General features: G+C 38.1%; 5 protein-coding genes across 5 annotated transcripts; all 5 read left to right on the top strand.

Annotated features, from left to right (window-relative positions):
* Positions 1-4,485: 4,485 nt before the first annotated feature.
* Positions 4,486-5,211, top strand: LOC142620550 (uncharacterized). Its single transcript, XM_075793908.1, has one exon. It carries the CDS (start codon positions 4,486-4,488, stop codon positions 5,209-5,211), a length of 726 nt encoding a protein of 241 aa, XP_075650023.1.
* Positions 5,212-6,011: 800 nt separating this feature from the next.
* Positions 6,012-7,223, top strand: LOC142620549 (uncharacterized). The gene is made up of 3 exons (XM_075793907.1): positions 6,012-6,163; positions 6,380-6,803; positions 6,858-7,223. The coding sequence occupies exons 1-3, from the start codon at positions 6,012-6,014 to the stop codon at positions 7,221-7,223; spliced, it is 942 nt and encodes a 313-aa protein (XP_075650022.1).
* Positions 7,224-10,502: 3,279 nt separating this feature from the next.
* LOC142620548 (uncharacterized) lies at positions 10,503-11,036 on the top strand. The gene has a single exon (XM_075793906.1). The coding sequence runs from the start codon at positions 10,503-10,505 to the stop codon at positions 11,034-11,036; it is 534 nt and encodes a 177-aa protein (XP_075650021.1).
* Positions 11,037-17,906: 6,870 nt separating this feature from the next.
* Positions 17,907-18,889, top strand: LOC142620546 (uncharacterized). The gene is made up of 2 exons (XM_075793905.1): positions 17,907-18,212; positions 18,323-18,889. Exons 1-2 carry the CDS (start codon positions 17,907-17,909, stop codon positions 18,887-18,889), a joined length of 873 nt encoding a protein of 290 aa, XP_075650020.1.
* A 4,352-nt stretch (positions 18,890-23,241) lies between these two features.
* Positions 23,242-24,948, top strand: LOC142619102 (uncharacterized). The gene is made up of 2 exons (XM_075792168.1): positions 23,242-24,047; positions 24,237-24,948. Exons 1-2 carry the CDS (start codon positions 23,384-23,386, stop codon positions 24,866-24,868), a joined length of 1,296 nt encoding a protein of 431 aa, XP_075648283.1. The 5' UTR covers positions 23,242-23,383; the 3' UTR covers positions 24,869-24,948.
* Positions 24,949-25,223: the final 275 nt, after the last annotated feature.

The raw sequence follows: 25,223 nt of genomic DNA, 5'->3' as shown, positions 1-25,223 counted from the left end.
ATAGTTGTAATATAGGTAATAGAGAGGTTTGCAATAAATATCGATTACAATTTATAAAAATTCCACTAACTATCCTCTCATAAACAAAAACCGATAGTTCAACACATTGGCTTACTCTAATAAATCAATAGCTATAGAAGAAATTTCCTAGAAATTACAACTAATAGAACCCTAGGGAGCACCATGACTTTCTCATCAATGTATTCTTTTTTTCAATTCCAGCCTTCTTCTTTTGTGTGTAAAATTTTTCCCACTTTACCATTCTCTAGGAAGCATTTTCCCCCACAAATGAACCAATATGGATTTGTATGTTAATTCCTCCCCCATCAATGATAACCTTAGTCTAAGTTTTTCTGAATGATCTTGCATCACCTATCTACTCCGCCAAAAAATAAATAAAAATCCTCGTTCGCAAGAGGGAGCAAACACTTCTACGTGGACAAGTTCATCACAATTTTGTCCTACATTAATTTAACATGCAGAACATGGTGTCGTATTATTATATACATTTTTAGAAAATCGCAAGTTTATATTTGTATAACAAAATGTCCCAGTCGAACTTTCGTAGAAGTATTGGCTTTCCCTTGGAGCTGGTAATATTCCCTTCTGATGTCATTGGATTGCTAAAAAATTGTTACGAACTCACAATATATTTAATCATTTTGGAAAAAGGTATAAAAAAATAAAAGAGGCTTTTGTGGTTCTTTAATTTGTAGTAACATTCAAAACTGTTAAACAAATTCAACTTATGAGTTGCATAAGCTCATTTAAAATTCAAATAGGTCAAGATGGTGCTCACTGCTTCTGATTCTTCTATTGTTTATATCATCTAGCTAGTAACCGATATATTCTTTTCTACAGTCCCGCTAAAAGCATTTTTTTTACTAAGAAATGTTAGAGTGAGACAACAATCTTTTTACAAAGTCTGGATTTTCATTTTCCCAATGATAATTTAATACAATAACAGAAAAGCTTCTTTAGCATCTTCTAAAGCTTTTTAATCTTTAATGCTTTGTCTTTTTTTTTTTTTTTGAGCGATTTAATTGACATTTGAATTGTTATCACTCTGATCTCAAATTCCACACATTAATCACTTGGTAACGGTAACCAAGAAACATGTTTCTGTAAACAGTAAAACTTTGCTTAACAGTTTAATGCAATTAGAAATTTTGAATATGAAAAGGAAAAGCAACACTATACAGTGAATAAATATCCACAAACTTATTAGTGAGATGAGTGTAAATTTTTTTCTACTAATTAAAGTACAGAACTTTATTCCATTGCATATGGTATCGCACGATTTTGAGGCAAAAGGAATCAATGAAGCAGCTTTTACCCATAAGAGGTCCCATTATTGTGTAATTAGTGTATACCTTAATGTTTGTGCGCTGTGCTAAGCCCAAAAAGGGCACATTGGTTAACAGGACTTAGTGTATCTGTAACCCACGCCACCATTAATTGCTATTGGAGTTTTCGAGAGTAGTGTTTAAAAGTGAGGGAGGATTTGAGACTACGACTTTTTTTTTGTGGAGAAACATTGAGACTATGACTTCAGTTGCACACAGTGCAGAGTAGTGGATCCCAGACTTCATTTTTCCACAAAGGATTGTGCTAACAATTTTAGGAAAGTTTGGAACAATATTTATGAAAAATGAAAAAATTTGTCAAAATATTAATTGATTTTTCTTTTTCCCAATTACACTAGCATTTCCCTTATAGAAAAGCTTCACAATTTTTTGCTATTGTAATTGGGAAAAAAAATTATAGATTTACAAGTGAGTGATGGTTAACCATGTCACAGTTGTAACAAGAAAATTGTAGAATAATTTGTAATCCTAATTACTTGCCAAAAGAAGGAAAAAAAAAAACAATTGTAAAATCTAGAATCACAATTTGTTTTGACAATATCATAAATGATGAGTTATAAATGATAAAGATTTTTTTTTTAACAATATCATAAATGATAAGTTGTAAATGATGGAGATTGAATTTACAGAGTCAAATAAAATGCAGTTTTGGTGTTGGTGTGTGAGTGTATTCTCTTATCTCATCACCCTTCCCATATATATGTGTGTGTGTGTTTTTCTCAAAAAACAAAAGAAAAAAAAGATCCAAATAATAATTAATTACAATCTTACAACTCAATAATTATAAATTTGTATTATAATATAATATTGCTAAAAAAATGTTGTATCAATATGGTCAAATGCCAGCCTTGATTTTGCTGATCAGATAACCTAAGAGCATCCACACCAGCTCAGTTAAAAATTTGTAAAATAAAAGAAAGTACAATTTTTACACATTTTATGCAAAAAAATACTCATATCAGTGGGTGTATAAATAGCCAAAAATGTGAAAATTCATACACGAGCTACAGTACCGTGTAAATATACACGGCTACTGTAGCTTGTGTATGGATTATTTTATTCCAGGAATAGTTCGCTCCATTTTTCCTCTCTCTTCTCCGTTCTCAACGAACTCAACAAACTCAGTATCATCCACAGAGAAATTAACACAGATACTCAGTAACAAACTTAGACATACACTTGCTCAAAAAAAAAAAAAAAACGCTCAGATACACAAACACACCCACGATGCTTTGGTTGGCGGAGCTGTGGATCGGAGCTGGGATCGGTGGTGCTGGGGATCGAAGATCGGAGCTGGGATCGGTGGTGCGTGGATCGGAGATCGGGGCTGAGATCGGTGGTGCGTGGATCGGAGATTGGAGCTGGGATCGGTGGTGCTGTGGATTGAAGATCGGAGCTTGGATCAGTGGTGTGTGGATCGGAGATCACGGCTGGGCTCGGTGGTGCGTGGATCGGAGATCGCGGCTGGGATCGGAGATCGGTGCTGTAGATCGAAGCTGGAAAATGGGTAGAGAGAGAGAGAGAGAGCGAAAGAGAAATGAAGAGAAGGAGAGAGAGAAAGACATGAATCAGAAATGAAGAGAAGAAATGAAGAGAGAGAGAGAGAGAGAGAGAGAGAGAGAGAGAGAAATTACCAAAAAATGAAGAGAAGGCGCGCGGTAGTTGGAGAGAAATAATAAAAAAAAAGTGAGGAAATTATTATTTAATTAATAGAGGTGGTAGGATAGATGAACTGATGTGGGTGATTTATAAAAATGAATGTGTAAAATTTTAAAAGGATGTTTTTTGTGTAAAATAGACGAAATTTTTACACGAGCTGATGTGGTTGCTCTAACACTTCTAAACTAGCAGTTGGTTAAAGTTTTCTCTTTCAAAACTCAGAGGTTATCATCCATCAATAATATAAGATCATTTCATTCCATAAGCGCGATCAAGTTCTCAAGTTTTAGCAAGCCTAAAGTAAAAAAGTAAAAAACTACTAAATCTTACTATTAACTTGTCCATTTTTAGATTAATCAAACCTTAAAAATATAAAGTCTAGGTCTTTATATGATTTTTTTTTTTGGATAGTCGTGTTGAATTTTGATGGAGAAAGAAAAGTAAGTCATATATTACTTCCCAATATTCTCACCTAATTTCATATCAAACTAGATAATAGATACACGAATCAAGTCCATAAATAAATAAAAATAAAGATAAATGAAAAAAAAAAATGTAAAATGTATTGTTAAAAGTCTTTCAACTCAACTCAAGAATATTCCTAGGAGTTTGACCCTACGTAAAAGTTCTCTCCACATGTAGGAGTTTTCTCTCTCGTTTCTAAGCGAGTATATCCCTCCCTTAGGTGCAAACTTAAGGGTCTGATTTTTTTCTATTTCTTTTGGCGTAGATTGTCCATACTGTTTTTATGGCGGAGGATGTGATTTGATGATGAACGAAAATCCACTAGTTGTCACGTGGTCCTCACCTTACTCGAAACAACACCTGCACAACAACAGACAAGACCAACAAAGGGCACCGGTGTGGTGCCGACCAAATTCCCTCCGAAGGTCAAGTTAGAGTCTATTTACAACCCTAGAATGCCAGAGTCGAGTTAATTATGCGTACCTTGTTTTGTGAGGGTTTTGGGGTATTTATAGTAGCGTAGGGCCGAAATTCACGCCTTGGTCAAGAAGTTCTTTCCTTCTAGGAGAGTAACTCGTGGATTTTGCGTATCTCTTAGAGTTCTTTTCCTTATAGGAATCTTCTAGACTAAGGCCAAACGTGTAGTGCAAGAACTTTCCTTATATGCACGTACATGGTGGACAAAACGAGCTATGGATGAAGGTTGGGTTCCCCTTTAGCTTTTGCTTTCTAAGGTCGTCAGCCTACACATGTCTCTGGTAAGGTCGTCAGCCTAGGCATGTCTCCGGTAAGGTCGTCAGCTTAGGACCTTTAGCTCTGACTCCGTCATCTTTTCTTCCTTTAGCCCAATGCTGTCAGACATGAGGTGTAGCCACGGATGTCAAAATGAGACGTTTTATTGACCAGAGCTGACAGGCTTGCTACTCCCATCAGCCTTCTTAAGGTATTGGTAACTCGTAAAATCACCCTTATCATGATTAATAGTTTGGGGAACATGAAACTTATTGTGAAGGAGGAAGAAACTATTACAATACTTGAGGAGGTCAGGTTGCCTGAGATTGAGAGTTTTAATCTGAGTTTAATTGGCAAATTTTTGACTTGCAAGGCTTTTAATAAAAGGGCTGCATTGTCTATGATGAGAAGAGTATGGGGGTTGCAGTCTGGTTTGCAGACTATAGAGGTGGGAACGAATCTATTTCAGTTCAAGTTTCAGAATGATTTTGATCTGAATCATGTATTGAAAGGGGGATCATGGTGCTTTGATAATCAATTACTAATGCTCAAGAGATGGCATAAGGGGATGACTGCAAGTAATGTGAAATTAGAGTGTGCTTCTCTGTGGGTTCAGATTTGGGGAGCTCCGTTTGATATGCTTTCGTCTAAAGTAGCGACTGAAGTCGGGAGTAGGCTGGGTATTGTGGAAGATGTTGAAAGGCATCGAAGACAAGACATGCCGAATTTTTTCATGAGGGTCCAGCTTGCATTGCCTATCTCGAAGCCTCTGAGGCGTGGAGGTTTTGTTGCAAACTCTGATGATGTGCGCACATGGGTGACATTTAAGTATGAGAGGTTACCTATATTCTATCATTATTGTGGCCTGCTTGGACATGATTTACGCCATTGTGCACTCTATGCTGTGGAGAAAAATGGAGGGGAAATAGAGGACCAATATGGAGACTGGTTGAAGGTTGCAGGTGGACGACAGAGATCACCACCATGAAAGGAAGTGGCAGAGGAGGAGGCTGATGCATGGATGCCCGAAAATCTGGGAGAGGATTTCTCTCAGCGTGATGATCAGATCGAGAATCAAGGGATAGAATCGAGTAGTCAGATGATGTGTCCCGAGAAAAAAGGAGTTGAATATGTTGATGACAATATGATATCTATAGAGGCTGTGGATAAACGGAAATCTACTCCTATTGTTGTAGTTATGGAAGTAGGCAATTTAAAGTCAAATTCTAAGATAGAACTGAGTAATCAGATGATGTGTCACGAGGAAAAAGGATTAGAAGATATTGCTGTAGTTACGGAAGTGGGCAACTTAGAATCAAATTCTGAGATGACACAAGTAGAACACGTAGCTGGACAGAGTGGTCATCCTGGACCTAAACAAAAATCTACTTGGACTAGAATTATGCGGATGGACTATGGGCTAGGAAGTTTCACTAAAGCATTGGAGGGTCCAATATTAGGGAAAAGAGTTAGTAAGCTGAATTCTAACTTATCCCTTTCACGTGCAGAGGTGGAAGGCCAGAAAGTGAAGCGTGAGAAATTATCTTTAAATTTTGCAGATGTATCAGCGAGGGTGGATGGTCACCCTTGCCGGGAGCAATGAAACTCTTAAGCCGAAATTGCCAAGGGCTTGGAAACACTTGGACAGGTTAAAACATTCGCAAAATTGTGAGGGAACAAGCTCCCACTGTGTGTTTTCTAATGGAAACATGATTGGACAAAGAAGGGTTTAATAGGTTGTATGGTGAGTTGCCTTATCTGAATAAAATCATTGTCAAAAAACCTGATATGGGTGGCGGGTTGGCTTTAATTTGGAAGGAAGGGGTAGTGATAGATTTGATTAATTTCACAGCTCATCATATCCTAGTGAAAGTGAAAGAAGAAGATGGGTTTGAATGGTGGCTGGCATGTTTCTATGGTTGGCCAGAAGCGAATATGCGGTATAAGTCCTAGGAATTATTAGAGCACCTTAAAACTCTTGTGGGGGGACCTTGGATGTGCATCGGTGACTTCAATGCAATAATTCAGTCTACAGAAAAGCTCAGTAAAAGACCCCCTTAAATGAGCCAAATTGATTCTTTTCGAGCTGCCTTGGAGCATTGCTAGTTGGAGGATTTGGAGTTTAAAGGCTATCCATATACTTGGAACAATAATAGATCGGGGGATGCAAACACAAAACTCAAGCTAGATAGAGCTGTTGCAACGAAGGATTGGTGTGACAAGTTCCAGTTAAGTTCTGTAACTCATCTTCCCCCTCATGAGTTTTATCATCTTCCTATTGTTCTTCAAACAGAGCACCTGAAGCCGAGGAAGGGTAGAAAAGGATTCAAGTTTGAGGAAAATTGGCTGCTTTGGGAGGAATGTGAAGAGGTAATGTTGGATGCATGGGCTACTGGTGAGATTGAAGGTCACAGGTTGGAGATGATTCAACATAAAATAAAGACATGTAGTGAGGTATTAAGGGCTTGGGGTTCAGCTAAAACATACCCGAATACAGATGAGATAAAACAGCTTCAGAAAATGTTGGAAGTATTGAATATAAAGGAGACTACTGAAGAGTCGAGAGCTGAATATTTGGGAGTAAGCAAGACATTGGATGATTTACTACTAAAATAGAAGATTTTTTGGGCACAGAGATCTAGAGTGGCTTGGCTGAAACATGGAGACAAGAACACAAAATTTTTCCACTCAAATGCCTCACAACGTAGAAGGAGAAATCATATACAGGGAATAAAGAACTCTGATGGTGCATGGTTGGAGGAGGAGGAAGAAATAGCTGAGGTGGCGGCTGATTACTTTGATAACTTGTTCAATGCCAGTACTTGTACTCAAACTGATGACTGTCTCAATACTGTGCCCCACAAGCTGACCCCAGAAATGCAACAGACTTTGACCAGTGATTTTACTACTGAAGAAATCAAGGTTGCACTGTTCCAAATGGGACCAACCAAGGCACCTGGACTTGATGATATGAATGCACTTTTTTTCCAAAAATTATAGCATGTAGCGGGTGATAGTGTAGTTAATGCTGTGCTGGATTATTTTAATTCTGGTATCATGGTTCTTGCTATAAATCATACCCATATTGTGTTAATCCCCAAAATAAAGTCACCTGAGAAAATGCCTGATTTCAGTCCTATTAGCTTATGTAATGTTACTCACAAGATTATTTCCAAAGTTTTGGCTAACAGGTTGAAACATATCCTCCCAAGTATTATAACCCCTACACAAAGTGCTTGTCCCAGGAAGACTCATCATAGACAATGTATTGGTGGCCTATGAAACTTTACATACCATGCACTCTCGGAAAAAAAGGCAAAAAATGATCTCTTGCATTGAAGCTTGACATTAGTAAGGCATATGATCGAGTTGAATGACATTTCTTGTAGGGTATTATGGCAAAGCTGGGTTTTCTAGTAACTTGGATTAATTGGGTGATGGGTTGTATCACCACACCTTCTTTTTCCATTCTCATCAATGGGAAGCTGTATGGCAATATCAACCCTTTTAGGGGGATTTGTCAAGGTGATCCATCCTATTAGCTTATGTAATGTTATTCACAAGATTATTTCCAAAGTTTTGGCTAACAGGTTGAAACATATCCTCCCAAGTATTATAACCCCTACACAAAGTGCTTTTGTCCCAGGAAGACTCATCACAGACAATGTATTGGTGGCCTATGAAACTTTACATACCATGCACTTTTGGAAAAAAGGCAAAAAAGAATCTCTTGCATTGAAGCTTGACATTAGTAAGGCATATGATCGAGTTGAGTGGCATTTCTTGCAGGGTATTATGGCAAAGTTGGGTTTTCTAGTAACTTGGATTAATTGGGTGATGGGTTGTATCACCCCACCTTATTTTTCCATTCTCATCAATGGGAAGCCGTATGGCAATATCAACCCTTTTAGGGGGATTTGTCAGGGTGATCCATTATTACCATACTTGTTCCTACTGTGTGTTGAGGGTTTTACTTCATTACTAGCCAAGGCTGAGATGGATAGGTGGATTAAGTGTGTATCTATTTGTAAAGGGGCGCCAACAATATCAAATTTAATGTTTACAGATGATTCCATTCTCTTTTTCCGAGCTAATACTGGAGAGGTGGAGGTGATTAATGAAGTGCTATAGACTTATGCTAATGTTTCAGGCCAGTGTATCAATATGGAGAAGTCATCGGTATACTTTAGTAGCAATACCCAAGGCAGCCAAAGAGATGAGATTGTGTCACTTTTGGGAGTGAAAGAGGTGGAGCGCTTTGAGTCTTATTTGGGTCTATCGACATAGGTGGGTCGAGCAAAATACCAAAATTTTTCTTTTTTGAAGGATAGAATTTGGAAAAAAATGTAGGGTTGGAAGGGGAAGATGTTATCTAAGGCAAGGAAGGAAGTGCTTATCAAGGTAATTCCCCAAGCTATCCCCACTTATACCATGGGGGTGTTTCAATTACCGGTGATATTGTGTGATGAACTAAATTCCTTGTGTGCTAAATTTTGGTGGGGGCAAGTAGGCAATGAAACAAAGATTCATTAGAAGAGTTGGAATAGTTTAACTCAACCAAAGAAGGAAGGGGGAATGGATTTTAGAGATTTGAGGTATTTTAATTTTGTTATGTTAGCCAAGTAAGGTTGGAGGTTGCTGAAAAATCATGAGTCTTTACTGTACGGGGTGTTACTCCCCCTCCAGCCCATTGTTCATAAAAACCCATCGTAATGGTGACACGTGTAAGACCTTGCACTTATTGGGCCCTAGCTCTTAGGACATTGTGCGCAATTGTGTGTACTGTTAGGCCTACGAACTCGGCCCAGGCAAGCCTTGACGCCCATCAAAGGCCCAAAAGCTGAGATAAAGCCATTTATGACATGGACGGCGAAGGTAAGATCCTATATGGCCGGGGAACGCGATTTCCCAGGAAAGTGGGTCCCAAGGTGCTCGGTATTGCCTAGGAAATATCGCTGCTGGGCAGATCTTCTAATGTGGGAACCATTTCCAATGCCACTCTAACTACCTCCCACTCCCAACTGAACACCCACTTAAGGGTAATAACATTGGACCTTCTTTCCCACTTACCTTGAAATAAATCATAACTCTTCTACTAATTTTGAGCTATAAATAAGAGATGAGAACGAGGAAAGGAGGTTGGCAATTTTAGGGAGAAAACTAAGAAAAACTAGTGATCATTCTAAAAGGAGGAAGAAATTATGTGAGGCCTAGATAAGAGTGAAGAGAATAAGTGTGTAGGGGTTGTTTAGCACAGAATCACCCATTGCAGGAAACCCAAAGCCCACAATACAAATAGATTGTGAACCCAGATAGAGGTTGAGCCCAATAACCACATTTTGGGTACGTACATTTACTATTTAAATGTTTCAAGGCCAGATATTTCCTTCGATGCAATTTTCTCCATGTGGTTGACTCACCTAACAGCTCTTTTGTTTGGAAAAGTATGATGGAAGGCTTATCAACTTTGAAGAGTGGGTGCTGTTGGAGAGTAGGGAATGAAGAGTCCATTGAGGTCACCAAAGATAAGTGGATTCCAAACTACCATTCTAATAAAATTCTACATTCGGTGCATGATATGGAAGAGGGCTGGAGAGTATCAGATATTATTGACTGGGACCTTCACGGGTGGAGAAGAGACATCATTACGGCAAAATTCAACTGAGATGAGGTTGAGGCTATTTGCGGAATTCCTTGGAGCCGAAGGGTTGTGGAGGAATCAATGTTATGGCTGCATAATAATAGAGGAGAGTATACTGTTCGGTCTGGGTACCATTTAGCATGACAAGTTTTGAGGAAAGATAATTGGTACGAATCATCAAATAGGAGTGGAAAGCAGCAAATGTGGAGAACTTTATGCAAGCTAAAGATACCTAGAAAAATAAAAAATTTTGACTGGAGGGCTTGCCAAGATATCCTCCCCACACGAGTGAATTTAGCAAAGCACAAAATTGTTTCAGAAAATTTGTGTCACCGCTGTAAGAGGGAACCCGAGGATGCTGTTCATGCCATATAGGGATGTGGAGCAGCCCAAGATGTTTGGGCAGGGAGTCTCAACGTGTTGTAGTAGCTTCAGACTAACCAATTTGATTTTTTGTAGCTCTTTGAAATTTTGGAGGACAAGTTATCTACAACAGAGATGGAGCTCTTCCTTGTTCAAGCTTGGCTCATATGGAATTAGAGGAACGTGGTTGTGCATGAAGGACAAATGAAGGACCTGTGGTGGTGAACAATAGAGCAGCTAAACTGTTGGAAGAATAAAAGAAAGCTTAAGCAAAAATGGTGTTGTCCAATGCATCACCAAGAAGCAGCAGCTACTGGTATCCCCCTTCGCAGGATGCCTATAAATTGAATTTTGATGCAGTGGTCCTCTCGGACTTAAAATGCTATGGTGTTGGTGTGATAATTAGAAATTTTACAGGTGAGGTGATGGCTGGTATGTCGGCTAAGGGAGAATATGTGCACAACAGTGATGAAGCAGAAGCACTGGCATGTCGTAAAGCTTTGAAATTTTCTATGGAAGCCGGGTTCTCAAATCTGGTGATTGAAGGAGATAATTCAAATGTCATGAGAGCTATAGTGAGTTTTGCAGTAAATAATTGCTTGTATGGTCATATAGTGGATGACATTAGACATTATATTTCGGGTAGACAGTTTGTTGCTTTTAGTTGTGTAAAAAGGGAAGGAAACATGGTAGCTCATTCTTTAGCTAGATTTGCTAGGAATATAGTGGACGATTTGTATTGGATGGAAGATGAGCCCCCACCTACTGTAGATGCTTTGCATCATGATCGATTACATATTAATGAATGAGTGATTCACTTGTCAAAAAAAAGTCTTTCAACTCAACCAGTACCTCATTGTCTTTCTATTAAAGATGTCTCGGGTTTAAATTATTTGATCAATTAAAAAGATTAAAGTTTAAGCTCAAGTGCTCAACCCTATCAGGATAGGTGCAAAGCCATTTGGATATCATACTAAAGATGTGTTGGGTTCAAATTATTTGATCACCTAAAAAGGTTAAAGTTCAAGCTCAACCTTATCAAGATAACAAGAGCCATTTGGATATCAACCACATCTCAAATTAATAGATAAAAGGATATAGAGATAGCCATTTGAAATTCAATAGCTTATATATATATAAAAGGATTCTCCTCCTTCAACTGGACTTTTTTCATGTCAAAAATACCCTCATTAATGAACAGTAACTTCATTTAGAAATAAGGTCATAAATGTCAAATAAAAAATTTCATTTTGAATTAAAAAAGAGAATTCCTAAAATTTAGGATTTTTTTCCCTTCACTTTCAAAGAAAAAAAAAATTACACTTACTACTTATCTTTAAAATTTATCATTTTTATTTTTTTTGAAAAATAAAAATATATATTTCTAAATTAGAATCGATGCAAATTATTAACCTTTACCCAAAAAAATAGAAGAGTTTTCGAGCACGCACAAGTGGCACAACGTGCGTGCTTAGAGGCTAGTACTGTATATAAGAGGATTCTTCTCTTTCAACTTGATTTTTATGTGGTTCAAAATACCCTCATTAGTGAATGATAACTTTATTTAAAAATAAGGTCATAAATGTTAAATAACAAATTTTATTTTGAATTCAAAAAGAGAACTCCTAAAATTTAGGATTTTTTCCCCTTTCACATTCAAAAAATAAATTACATTTACTGCTTATCTTTAAAATTTATACTTTTTTATTTGTTTAAAAAATAAAAAAATTTAAATTATAATAGATGCAAAACATTAACTTTTACCCAAAAAAATAGAAGAGCTTTTGAGCACGTCCTTACATGCGTACTCAGAGGCTAGTATATATATATACACACACATATAAAGTTCAAATATTAATTTAAGATTATTCTACTTATTACATTATGAGAGTGGAATGTTTTTATTCAAACAATCAATGCCTAACTATAGTTTAAGCTGGGTTGGATAAACTATTGCGAAAATGTACATTAAAAAAAAAATGTAATATTTTCTTAAAATCGATGTTTGTAAAAAAGTTAGTTAGTGCTGTGTATTTGAAATGCAATTTTTAGTCTTTAAAAACGTAAATTCTCTAAAAACGCAAGTTTAGAATACGAAAAGGCTGGCCAAAATGGGTTTTTGCCCTTTTCACAAAAAAAATCAGCATGTTGCTCCCTTTCCCAAATTAATTAGGGAAATGCTCATTTTTTGAAACTCGATTTTCTCAAAATCGAGTTAAGCCCTATAGCGACGTTTTAAGAAGCCTATAGTGACGTTTTTAAGGACCTGTAGCAGTGTTTTGTAACTCGAGCTCGATTTCATGGAGGTTGAGTTACAAAACGCCGCTATAGGTCCTTAAAACTTCACTATAGGCTTTTTAAAACGTCGCTATAGGGCTCCAGATTTTTTTTTTTAAATTCGATTTTGAGAAAATCGAGTTTCAAAAGAGGGGCATTTTCGTAATTAGTTTGGGAAATGGGGCATTTGTCATTTTTTTTGTGCGAAATGGGCATTTGCCCATTTTCGCCGAAAAAGGCCTAATAAACGCACCCTTCTTCTTTCACAAATCCCCCCTCCCCCATTGAAACTATCGAGTCATAAAAAAAATGTAAAAAATCTATCTACATGAACAAATGTTTTTAAATAAATAGGCTGATTATGAGTCATTCATATTTAGATGGATATAGTCCCAGTTTTTAGGCCCTTTAACTGAAAGTTGATACTTCAAACCCAATTCTGACAGCCTAAAATTATCTTCTTCTTCTTTTTTATTTTTATTTTATTTTTTAGAAGAGGTCAAATAGTGATAAGTGTCATGAATCTATGATATCTCATTATCCAGTGTAGAAAAGTTGACAAGATTAATAAATCACAACATCCAATTTATCAATTTTTACAATATTAGGCACTTTATAGACCATCCGAAGTTCTAAGAGCATTAGAGGGTGTTTGGATTGCTCATAAATTATATCTCAAAACTCATATCTCAAAAGTCAAAACCCATAACTCAAACTCATATAGCTAATCCAGTAATCCCACAACAACTCAAATCTCTCTACAATTTGTGTTTGGTTCCAAAACTGAGTTATATCTCTCACTTTTTAACTCTAATTTTTGGCAAAATGGTGGAGCCCACCCACTTGTATTGTACAAAGTGGTAACATGGCTACCCATCACAAAAGGCCAAAATTGAAAATTAACATTAATTTCCAAACAATATAATTAGTAGGCACTGTTACAAAATTATATTTTTTACTAACATCTCGAGTCTAAGAGACTCAATTTTGGGCTTAAAAATCGAGTCTTTGAGGGTCGATTTTCATGTTCTGGTCCCGTCTGATGTGACATTTTTTCCCCGTGGCGTCTACTTGGAAATCAAGTCTTTAAGACTTGATTTATAAGCCACAGATGACCATACCCAAACGGGCCAAACCCTAGCTTTCAAACCCAAATAAAAAATCACCACTACATTTGTTCTCTGTGTCTCTCTCCTCACTACCTCTCCATCTACTTCTTTCTTCCTCCACGCTGATCTGCACAAGCCCAGCCGCCATAGACCCATCGCCGCCGACCAACGCTAACCCATCTCTGTCACTCCTTTTTCTTTTTCTTTTTCTATTCAGTGACTTCAATCTTCACCATTTCTATCTCCCATTTCTGCCACTCCGTCTTCTCCCTTTTTTTTTTGTGGGTCGACTTCATGGTTCATGGGTGGCTCAGCTCGTGGGTCTCGCAATGGGTTTTGGTGGGTTTTTAATTAGAGTTAAGGTGGTTTTTGGCGGGTGTTGATGATTTCTGGCAGATGTGGCTGGGTTTTTCGACAAGTTCGACCCCGTCCCACGTATTTGTTGCATAATCCTCGCCGTCTACGAATCGGATCTCTGAACCCGTAGTGGGAGCCCTCGGGTTGGTACAGGCTCAACCCAAACTGGGTCATCAAGCGCGTCACCTACAAGCAAACCCAGGACCACGCGCTGTCGTACCTGATCTATTGTGACCAAGAGCATCGCCATACCTGATTTGTTGAATGATGGGTTTTGGGATTTTTATTTTTTTAATTTTGATTTTATGTGGTTGTTGGGGGTGGATTTATGCTGAGTTGTTGGATTAATGCTCGGATTTGTGGGTTGTATTTGATAGTGGCTGGTCTGTGCTTGTAGATGGTGGCTGATCTATGTTTGTGTTTTGTACTCCAACACTTTGTACTCCAACACTTGCGAAAATCTGTTTAGTGTGTCTTACAGATAAATCGAGTCTTAGAGACTTGGTTTCCAGGTGAACGCCATGTGGAAAAAGTGTCAACTTAGACCTGATCAGAACATAAAAATCGACCCTCAAAGACTCGATTTTTAGGCCCAAAATCGAGCCTCTTAGACTTGAGATGTTAGTAAAAAATAATTTTGTAACAATGCCTACTAATTATATTGTTTGAGAGACAGGGTTAATTTCCAATTTTGGCCCATCACAAAACCCACAAAGAGAACGATTCCCACAAACAGAACGGTAACATCTCATTCTTTCAATTCATTTTTTTGCTCTGCCATGCCCATCATAAAACCCAGAAAGAGACCGAAACCCATAAGTCAAAAATCCCATCCCATGCTGCCAACAACACCATTACCGTCCAAACACAACAACCAATTCACCAAAGACGAGTCGGAACACCCTTTGTTAAGCAAACCTGACCCATTCAACACGATAAAAAACCAGTCCTCAGCCATGGTTGTGGGTTTGTGTTTGATTGGTACCCATGTGTTTATGGGTTTGTGTTTTTGGGTTTGAGACATTGGCTTGGCTTAACATGGTTATATGTTCCTGTTTTCGGGTGGATTTATGTGTGGATGAACATGGTGGAGTGGGTCTGAAGAAGAAGAGAAAGTAAGAAAAAATCAGAAAGAAGAAAGAAAAAAAAAAACCGTTGGTGGTGGAGTGGGTTTGAAGAAGAAAGAAATAAAAAGAAAGAAGAAGAAGAAGAAAAAAAGGCCCTAGGTGGTGGAGGGGTTTTGAAGAAGAAGGAAAGAAAAAGAACGAAGAACAAACAAGAAAGAAAGAAAAAGAAAGAAGATGAAGTCAGGAGAGTGGATGTGACTTGACAGAGACAAGTCAAGAAGAAGGGGTCCCACAAGTTTGTATTTTTTACAACTTTGCCATTAAAACTCATATTTTATAATCTGAAAAAACAAAATTTGTTTTCAGTTTTCATTACTCAAACTTAAAATTTTTTGGTTTTGAGTAACGAGGACTTAATTCAAAAACTTGTTCAAACAAACCATAACCAAACACCCTTTTAGCATCCGGGGGCAAAAAAAAAAAAAATTATTTTGCATTCTCAAATATTAATTTATCTGTTTTACTAACTTATTTTACATCTCATTTTATATCACAGTTTTTATTTTTACATATAACTCAATAAAACAAAATAAGCTACCTAATAAAATAATAAGAAGTATTTTCCTCCCACTTAATTTTTTTCTTCACACACAACTACAAGATTAAAATATTTTTATTTTTATTTTTTCAAGCTATGAATAGTAAAGTTGCAACCTGTTCATAGGTTGCAAATTTTTTTTTTTTATGTTTGCAAATCCGGATGAAGTGGGTTTATGATATCTTGAATTATAAAATAGCAACTAGAAGTGGACACCCCTAATGCTAGTGCTCTAACTCGCAAAATTATTATTATGGGAAATTACAGTAAACCCACCTGTGGTAAGGCTCGTTTTCACTTTGCCTACCTGTGGTTTAATTATTTACACTTTGTCCACCTGAGCTTCAATCCGTTACCCACCTCACCCTCAGACGTTAGAAAACCTAATTTTTATTCCAAATTAGAACATAACACGGATCAAAAACCCGAACCAATAGTTCTTTTCCTCACGAGCCCTAGAAACACGAAAATCCCTTGTGAAACCCCATTCTACGTCTGATATTGAGTTCGCGCTGCAAGTATAAACCTAGACGAGCAACGGGTTGTTCGAGGGACTAAAATCCTGGTAAGAAATCAGTCACTGTTTGGGTTTTTAATTTGGGCTTCTAGTTGTTTTATAATTTTTTGTGTAATAAATCACTGGTCAATGTTACATGTAATGTAATGAGATTATTGGTTGTGTTTGTTGATGTAATGTTACCTGTTGTTTGGATTTGTGTTGTGTTTGTTTATAGGCATTTTGTCTGTTGTGTTCATTGTGTCTCACAGTGGACCGAATGGGAAATTTTAGTGTTTCTGTTGGTTTAAATTTTAGTGTTTGCTATTTAGTAAAACAGAAACAAAAGCAAAGCAGAAATGTGGTCCCTCTAATGTGTGTGTTGCATTCCAAAAGCCAAACAGAAACATGCAAGTGTTTACTCTTTTGTGTCTATTGTTTACTATTCTTTAATTGTTAATTGTGTACGTGTCAAATGGTAATTTGTTATTACAGATGGATGATGAAATAGTGAAATTTGAGGTACATTATGGGGGTACTTTTGTGTGGAACCCTAGTTTAGAATACTTTGGAGGGAAAGTTGAAATAGTGCATAGGGATCTTGATAGGCTTAGTTATTTTGAAATACAAGGTATATGTGAGGACTTGGGGATTGATGAACTGTGTAGGGTTCATTATTTAGGTCCTGAGGGCAACTTGGAGCAAGACTTGAGGCTCATACAAGATGATCAAGATGTGGTGCCCATGTGCAAGCTTAGAGACACTATCATACTGTATATGGAGAGTGGTCATGCTCCATTTGCAGTTGAAGTTCTTGATGTTGCTGGGGTTGGTGCAGGAGCTACTGCAGGGGCTGCTGTAGGGGGTGTAGGGCTGCTACAGGGGGTGGTGTAGGAGCTGCTACAGGACATGGTGATGGTAGTGTGGGGGTAGAGGAGGAGTTTGATTGGTTGAATGAAGGTCTGGAAGGAGAAGACTTTGCTGATGATATTTTTGGTGAGTCTTCTCCACCTCACACAATGCCATCTGAGACTAACACTGGTCCAACAATTGATACACCACAACCAACCACTGATACAACTCATCCAAACACTCATACACCTCAGCCAAACACAGATGCACCTGGCCCAAGCAATGTTCCTCCCCCAAACATAGATTTAGATGAAAAGTGGGCTGAACCAGCTTTAGAGGATGATATTGTAAGTTTGGATGGGTCTGATGATGAGCAGAGGCCTGGCAATTTGGAGTTCAATGAGAGGATTGATATGGAAAATGTTAGGTTGGTAAAAGGGATGAAGTTCCCAAACTCCAAGGTGTTTAGGAAGGCTTTGAGGGAGTATGTGATTCAGAATCACATTGATGTCAAGTGGAAGTTGAATGAGAATAAGAAGATTTTTGTACATTGTAAGAACAATTGTGGATGGAGATGTTATGCCTCAATGGTGACTGGAGAGTGCACATTTGAGATCAAGACACTTTATCTTGAGTGTACCTGCCCCCTTACATTTCAAAATGGGCAAATTACATGAGCCTATGTGGCAAATAAGTATTTGAAGGATTTTGGTAAGAATCCTAATTGGGAGGTCTCAGGTGTTAAGCACCATGTGATGCAACAGATTTCTGTTGATTTGAGTATTAGTCAGGTGTATAGATCAAGGAAGGCAGCTAGGGGACTGATTACTGGGAATGAGGAGGCTTAGTATGGCCTACTTAGAGATTATGCAGAAACGATAAGGAGGACAGATGTAGGAAGCAAGGTGATTCTGCAAACAGAGATGGAAAATGAGAATGTAGAACCCAAGTTTAAAAGGATGTACATTAGGTACAATGCTCAGAAGGTTGGCTTTCTAGGTGGTTGTCGACCCTTTGTTGGGCTAGATGGATGCCATTTGAAGGGGAGGTTTGGTGGACAATTATTGTCTGCCACTGCCAAGGATGGAAATGACAATATATTCCTAGTGGCAATGGCTGTGGTTGAGCAAGAGACCAAGGACAGCTGGATCTGGTTCTTAGAGCAGTTTGCAGATGACATTGGCAGGCCAGAGGAGCTTAATCTGGTATTCATCAGTGACAGGCAGAAGGTATTATCATTACATGCTTACCTTTTTACATGCTTACTTGCTGACATTGAATGCTTACTTGCTGACATTGAATGCTTACTTGTTGACATTGAATGCTTACTTGATTGCAGGGCCTTCTACCTGCAATGGAGACTCTATTCCTAACTGTGGAGCACAGGTATTGTGTGGAGCACAGGTATTGTGTGAAGCACATATACAACAACTTTAAGGTTAATCACAAGGGCATAGAGTTGAAGAGTGTACTGTGGAGGTGTGCTGGCACAACATCAGCCAGGGAATTTGAGAGGGAGAGAAAGCATCTTAAGAGTTTGAATGAAGAAGCTTGGAAGTACCTGGCTGATATAGAGCCTGCACAATGGACCATATCCCACTTTTCTTCAAGAGCTTTGACAGATTGTCTGGTAAACAATCTGAGTGAGAGTTTTAACTCTATGATTGTGAAGGCTAGAGACAAGCCCATCTTATCAATGCTGGAGTATATCAGAGTTAGGCTTATGACCAGGATGTATATAAAGAAGATTGGCATAGAAAAGTATGGTGGCAAGTTGTGTCCAAGCATACAGGACAAGTTGGAGAAGTTAAAATTAGAGTCTAAGAACTTCTGTGCGATGCCATTTGGGAGGTTTGTGTATGAGGTTGACAATGGGAGGGAAAGGCATGTGGTGGACTTGGTATAGAGGACATGCAGTTGTAGAGCATAGGACTTGACAGGAATCCCTTGCAAGCATGGAGTTGCAGCCATTTTTGTAAATCGTGAGAAACTATAAGACTACACCCATCCATGCTACTACAAGGATGCTTTTGTGGAGACATACAAGACACCCATACCTCCCATGCCTGGCCAATCTGAGTGGATGTCAAGTGGCCAACCCAAGCCTGTTGCACCTATTATCTATAAGCCACCAGGCAGGCCACCTATGAAGAGGAAGAGAGATGCTGATGAGCCAAGGAACCCTTATAAAGTGTCTAGATCAAACAAGCCAGTGAGGTGTGGAAGGTGTCAAAAGGAAGGGCATAATGCAAGGGGATGCAAGGCTAATGTCACTGGTGAGACACCATAGGAGAGGAGGCAGAGATTGCAGAAATCTGCAAGTTGTCACAAACGTTTTTTATTCAAATGCAAAATGCCAATAGCTGACACTATAAAAAAATGCTCATATTTGGTTGCAGGGAAGTGGAAGGCCTTCTACACGCAGACAAGGATCCCAGGCCCCATCTTCATCACAGACCCAATCCTCAGCTCAGCCTTACACTATGGCCTCATCCTTATCCAACTAGGCAGCAGGGTTACAGCCACAGCCACAGGCTCCATGGTCACAGCCACCAGCTCCATGGTCACAGAACCCAAGTCAGTAGTACTCTTCAGACTTCAGGTACAAAGTTAGAGGAGCTCCTTAGTTCTTTTCAAGCCAGCCAGCCAGCAGCACACACCCCTGCAGAAACACGGGACAGCAGAGCACCTACAAGGATACTTGCTACCAGATGAGCTGTTTTGAGAGGAAAGGGTGATGCAGCTAGGACTTAGAACTGTAAAACAAGAGCTCGAAAGACCAGCTGTGGTGGGAGATGAGACAGGGGCAGTAAATGAAGACTAATTCAAGACACTTTTGTTACTATTTATTAGGGTTATGTAGTGTTAGGGCAGACACTGTTTGGGATTTGTAGACAATGGCAAGACATTTTCAAATTGCCCTGTTCAAACACTTTTTGTACTTTTGTAAGTTTTGTAAACAATGGGTAGGTGCAACTGTTTTGGTTGTTGTACCAAATGCTTTATATTTACTGGTGGTTGCTGAATTATTATGTATACAATTTCCCAACTTAATGACAGGTTTAGAATTATTATTCAGATTATTGCATTTTTTTTATATATGAGTTCCATATATGAGTTTGTTTATGTGTGCAGCTGTATGTGTTGACTAGCAGGTGTATGTGTTGAATAGCAGCAGGTGTATGTGTTGAATAGGTGTATGTGTGCATTTGTTGTCTTTTCTTGCAAGTTGACAGATAGTTGTCATGCACTTTAAACACAATTGTCTTCACACAATGCACTTTATGCACAATCCTGGCACAGCTCATAGCATCCAACAAAACACCAACACCAACACCAACAGCTCACAGCTCACAAGTAGCCAATTCACTTTAAACAAAAATACCAACAACATCGAACATAAATAATACTTTATCTTAAAAAGGCTTATATTATTAAGTGGCTTCAAGCCAACACCATCTACCTGAAGGAAAAATTCTGGTTTTGCATCTCATGCAAAACCCACAGTGGAAGCAACGAACAAGGATCTATTTCATTCATGATTGATAACATGCACTATGTAAATTTCAGAATTTAAGAACAAGATAGCGTACCTTGGTGTGGAGAAATTCAAAACAAAGATTAGAAGCACTTGGGAACACTTTTAATCTTCACTCCAATTCCACTTTACGCCCAAGATGTGTGGTCTTTTAATCAGTTTTTCAAAGGGAGAATGAAAGTGTGTCTCACTCTCTCTCATACACCGTTTCTTTTTCTTTTCTAATCTCTTCTAATAAAAATTATGTATGTTTCTCTCTTTATAACTAACTGATTATCTAAAGGGGTTGGCCTATTGGGCCTTTCCAATTGGGCTTTAGTGTGTGGCTTGGAGTGGGACCAAAAGGGACCAATAAGACACTAGCTCCAATGGGCCTTGGGCTTTTCCGTCAACTCTTGACAAGTCCAAAGTTACCATTAATTATATTTAATACCACTATATAAATATAATTGCACTCTAGGCCTTATTAATAAATTATATCCCAAGACTTTATTATACACGTAACCCCTTCATAAAATATTCGTAGTAACACAAAGTCATAAATGTAGACTGCCACTTTGTAAATTACTACATCTTATCCTTGAGTACCCGATTTAATTCTTTAAAGTTATTCATTATATATTTATGAAATCCAATTTCATAAATATATACTTTAGTAATTTCTTACTAAAGTGGTTAGGCCTAACTCTCTGAATAACTGAACCCATTAAATTTATCTCAAGGGAATATTTTATATCTCCATCAAGAGACTATGAATTCCATCTTGAGAATATATGTTCCATCAACACTAAATGTGGCTGCTCAACATACTGAGGTTTTGACTGTCACTTTAGATCTCACTCTTGATATATCAAAGCAACCTACACTTCTTGATCAGGTCCATTATTCTCTCAGGATTAAGAGTTCATGCAAATAGAAGTCGTGAGATTTATTATTCATTTGACAGTCGTTAGAAGAATAATAAATCTCACAGCAGTCCAGTTCAATATGTTTCAACTCTTAAAACATATCAACATATCAACTTGAAGTTTCCACTTCCATGATCAAGACAAATCATCTTAGTTGACATGTTATAGTCTTCGCAGATGAAATGCCCAATTTCATCACCGACTACGAACTATAAATTCTGAGTTTACAAAGAACTTGTGATTTACATCTTCTGTGACTTTTCACATTAATCACATACAATGCATCTCATGGACTATATGATAATGTCCCATATTCACGTTACCATTATTTTCAATAGTAATAAAATAAGTTTATCAATCACAATACAAAGTCATACATCATGTCATACATAATGTCATACATAGCATCATACAATAGGATTTAAGGACACTAATCCTAACACTACCATCTTACATAGTTCTCATTCTCAAAAAAATCTTACATAGTTCTATTACAATACAATTGAGTACCAGCTTATATTACAACCCCCCAAGTAGACTCAATCTCATCATTCCAACATTCTCAATTGAGTCAAAACATGAAAACAACATAACAAAAAAAAAAAAAAAAACCCATGACAGAATTAGTGCAATTCTGCACTTTCTCTCTTACTCTAAAGCTCTCACTGCTATCTCCTTGGCTTGAATAGAGGAAGCTTGAAACTTTCTCTTCCTATCCGTGGCTTTTGTTGCCCTGTCTTGAGCAATTTTTACCCTTTAGGTAGCTTCTGCAGTTGTTTGGGTAACTGTTATTTCCCTTTCATGTGCAAGTTGCAGTTCACTCTGCAGTAAATCCAACTTTTGTTGCACCAAATGGGCAGCTTCATTTCCACGCATACAAGTGGGATTACCAATCCATTTAAAGAAAGGGCACTTAGGACTAATCTGTTTATAAATTGAATTGAACACATCATATTCCAATCTCACGTGAATCAACTAGATTAAGTAAAAAGTATACTTACCTTATATCGGCTACAACCCAGAAACCTTCTCCCAAAATAATCCACTGTCAGACTTGTTCTTAGCACACAAGTCTCATATGTACACAAATGCCCACTTGAACCTGAGTAATTTCCACTCGAAGAAGACATCGATTATCAATTTCCTAGCATTGAATCAAAGCTACCATCAAAACTTGAAACCCCAACCCACAAAACTTAAAACCCCAACCCACATAAAGCAGAAATGTCGTACCTGGTGATGATCTATCTTCGAATATTCAATGCCTTAAGACAACCCACGGACAGAACCTCACCCTCACACGAAAGCACGATCTAAAAAATCAAAATCCAGCTCAATACAAGGGATTTTCGTGTTTTTAGGGCTTGTGAGGAAAAAAACTGTTGGTTCGGGTTTTTGATCCATGTTATATTCTAATTTGGAATAAAAATGTGTTTTTCTAACGTCTGAGGGTGAGGTGGGTAACGGATGAGTAACAGATTGAAGCTCAAGTGGGCAAAGTGTAAATGATTAAATCACAGGTAGACAAAGTGAAAACGAGCCTTACCACAGGTGAGTTTACTGTAATTTCTCCTTATTATTATTATTATTATTGGGCAATAAAGATGGTCAATTTGGTGGTGTTATAATGTGTGGTGACTCATATCTTTCTTGTCACAAGGTACTACCAATCAAAGAATCTTCCTCTGCAACTCAACGGTCAGATGCGCATCATTAACAATGTCTCACACATCTCAATCAATTAATATATAAATCAAGTAAAAAATGTACATATTAAAGAGGCCCACAAAGTTCCAAATCCATAATAATCCTCAACAAAAGGAAGCTCCCTCTGCACTCTGCAGCTCCATTGTCCCAGCAATTTCTACTAAAACAGTAAAACCAGAGCACCAAAACTTACCATTTCTTTTTAGCTGTCACAGACACACCATTGTTTGATTAGCTCTCCTTTTCAATGGCTAGAAACAAAAACCAAACAAAACCCACCAAGCAAATCCACCATAACCAGAACCAAAACCAAAACCCCCAGCCCCAAAAACCTGCGAAACCACCCTCTTGGTCAGTTGTAAGAGGCCTATTGAGCTGTAAGGATCTCCAAACACTGCAACAACCACCACCGCCAAAGCAACAACAAAAGCGACAACAACAGAAAGAGCTACTGCAGCAACAGCAGGAGCAAGCCATGGAAGAGAATGCAAAGAAATGCAAGAAAATGAAGTGCTCTGGCTCACTCTGTAGTAACACAAAGGTGATGCACAGAGCTGAAACAGGATCCCCTGAACTCTTCAAGAAAAGGGCCTCACTGGGTTCAAGTAGCAATGATGCTTCTAGCAGATCCATGAAAACTCCATTGCATGAACTCAATGGAGTTGTTTCCTCTACTAATTCTTCGTCTTCATTTTCTGCATCTTCCAATTCATCCAGTGCTGGTGGGTCTTTCAGAGGAATGCCATTCAGGAGATTCTCTGGCTGCTATGAGTGTAGAATGGTGGTAGATCCTGTACTTGGTTTCACTAGAGACCCTTCTCTCAGGGCTACAATCTGTTCTTGCCCTGCTTGTGGTGAGATCTTCATGAAATCTGAAAACTTGGAGCTTCATCAGGCTGTTAGGCATGCAGGTATCACTCTCACAAATTGTTCAGTTCCAGAGGAAAAAGCCTTTGCTTTTAATTTTTATTTTTCTCACATTTCAATGCGCCATGTTTTTCATTTTTTAGTTTCTCCTATGCATAAACCATTAATTTCCTTCTCTCATCTCATCGTACCAATTTCTCAATCTCTTTCTTCGGTTTTCTTAAAATCCACAGTATCTGAACTGGGTCCTGAAGACACAAGCAAAAACATAGTGGAAATCATATTCCAGTCAAGCTGGCTAAAGAAACAAGCACCCATCTGCAAAATCGACCGCATCTTGAAAGTCCACAACACCCAGAAAACCCTAACCAAATTCGAGGAGTACAGAGATTCCATCAAAGCCAAAGCCACAAAGCTCCAAAAGAAACACCCACGTTGCATAGCTGATGGCAATGAGCTCCTCAGGTTTCACTGCACCAACTTTGTTTGCTCACTGGGAGTAAACGGGTCCTCTAATCTCTGCAACTCAATCCCACAATGCAATGTGTGTAGCATCATAAAGAATGGCTTCAAGGTAGCTGCAGAATCAGGAGTTGGTCTTGAACTTGAAAAGGGAATTTTGACAACCGCAACTAGTGGAAAAGCTCATGACAAAGCTGGTGACAGTGAGAGCAACAATGATAAGAGGGCAATGCTGGTTTGCCGAGTGATTGCTGGTAGGGTGAAGAAGAACATGGAAGGAAGCATGGAAGAGTATGACTCTCTTGCTGGGGCTGTTGGGGTTTACTCTAATTTGGATGAACTGTATGTGTTTAATCCTAAGGCTATTTTGCCCTGTTTTGTTGTCATCTATACAGGTTTCTAATTGTAATTTTATTTTAACTATTTCACACTCCTTGTGTTGGCTTGGCTGGCTCCGGTCAAAAATTTTCTTGCTCTGTTAAATATCTGGCTAATCTATAATATATTGTTTTCAGTGATCATAGAAATGTAACATATTTTATCATAAAACTTAACAAATTGTTAAACATAATTTGCACCCATAGCAGCTTTAGCAATATGTAAACCCTTTATTGCCACATATAGCAAAAATTGTTATAGTTATGGCATTTTTCTATGGTTTTTGGTGGGAAATCAATATATATATATATATATATATATATATATGTATGTATGTCTGTATGAGTACAACCAGTTGTTATCTTCACGTGGCGTGGGTA

Source organism: Castanea sativa, chromosome 12, assembly GCF_040712315.1.
Source record: "Castanea sativa cultivar Marrone di Chiusa Pesio chromosome 12, ASM4071231v1".
In the NCBI taxonomy this organism is placed as follows: Eukaryota; Viridiplantae; Streptophyta; class Magnoliopsida; order Fagales; family Fagaceae; genus Castanea; species Castanea sativa.
Note: the sequence above shows the minus strand (reverse complement) of the source record. Positions and strands in the feature narration are given on the sequence as shown.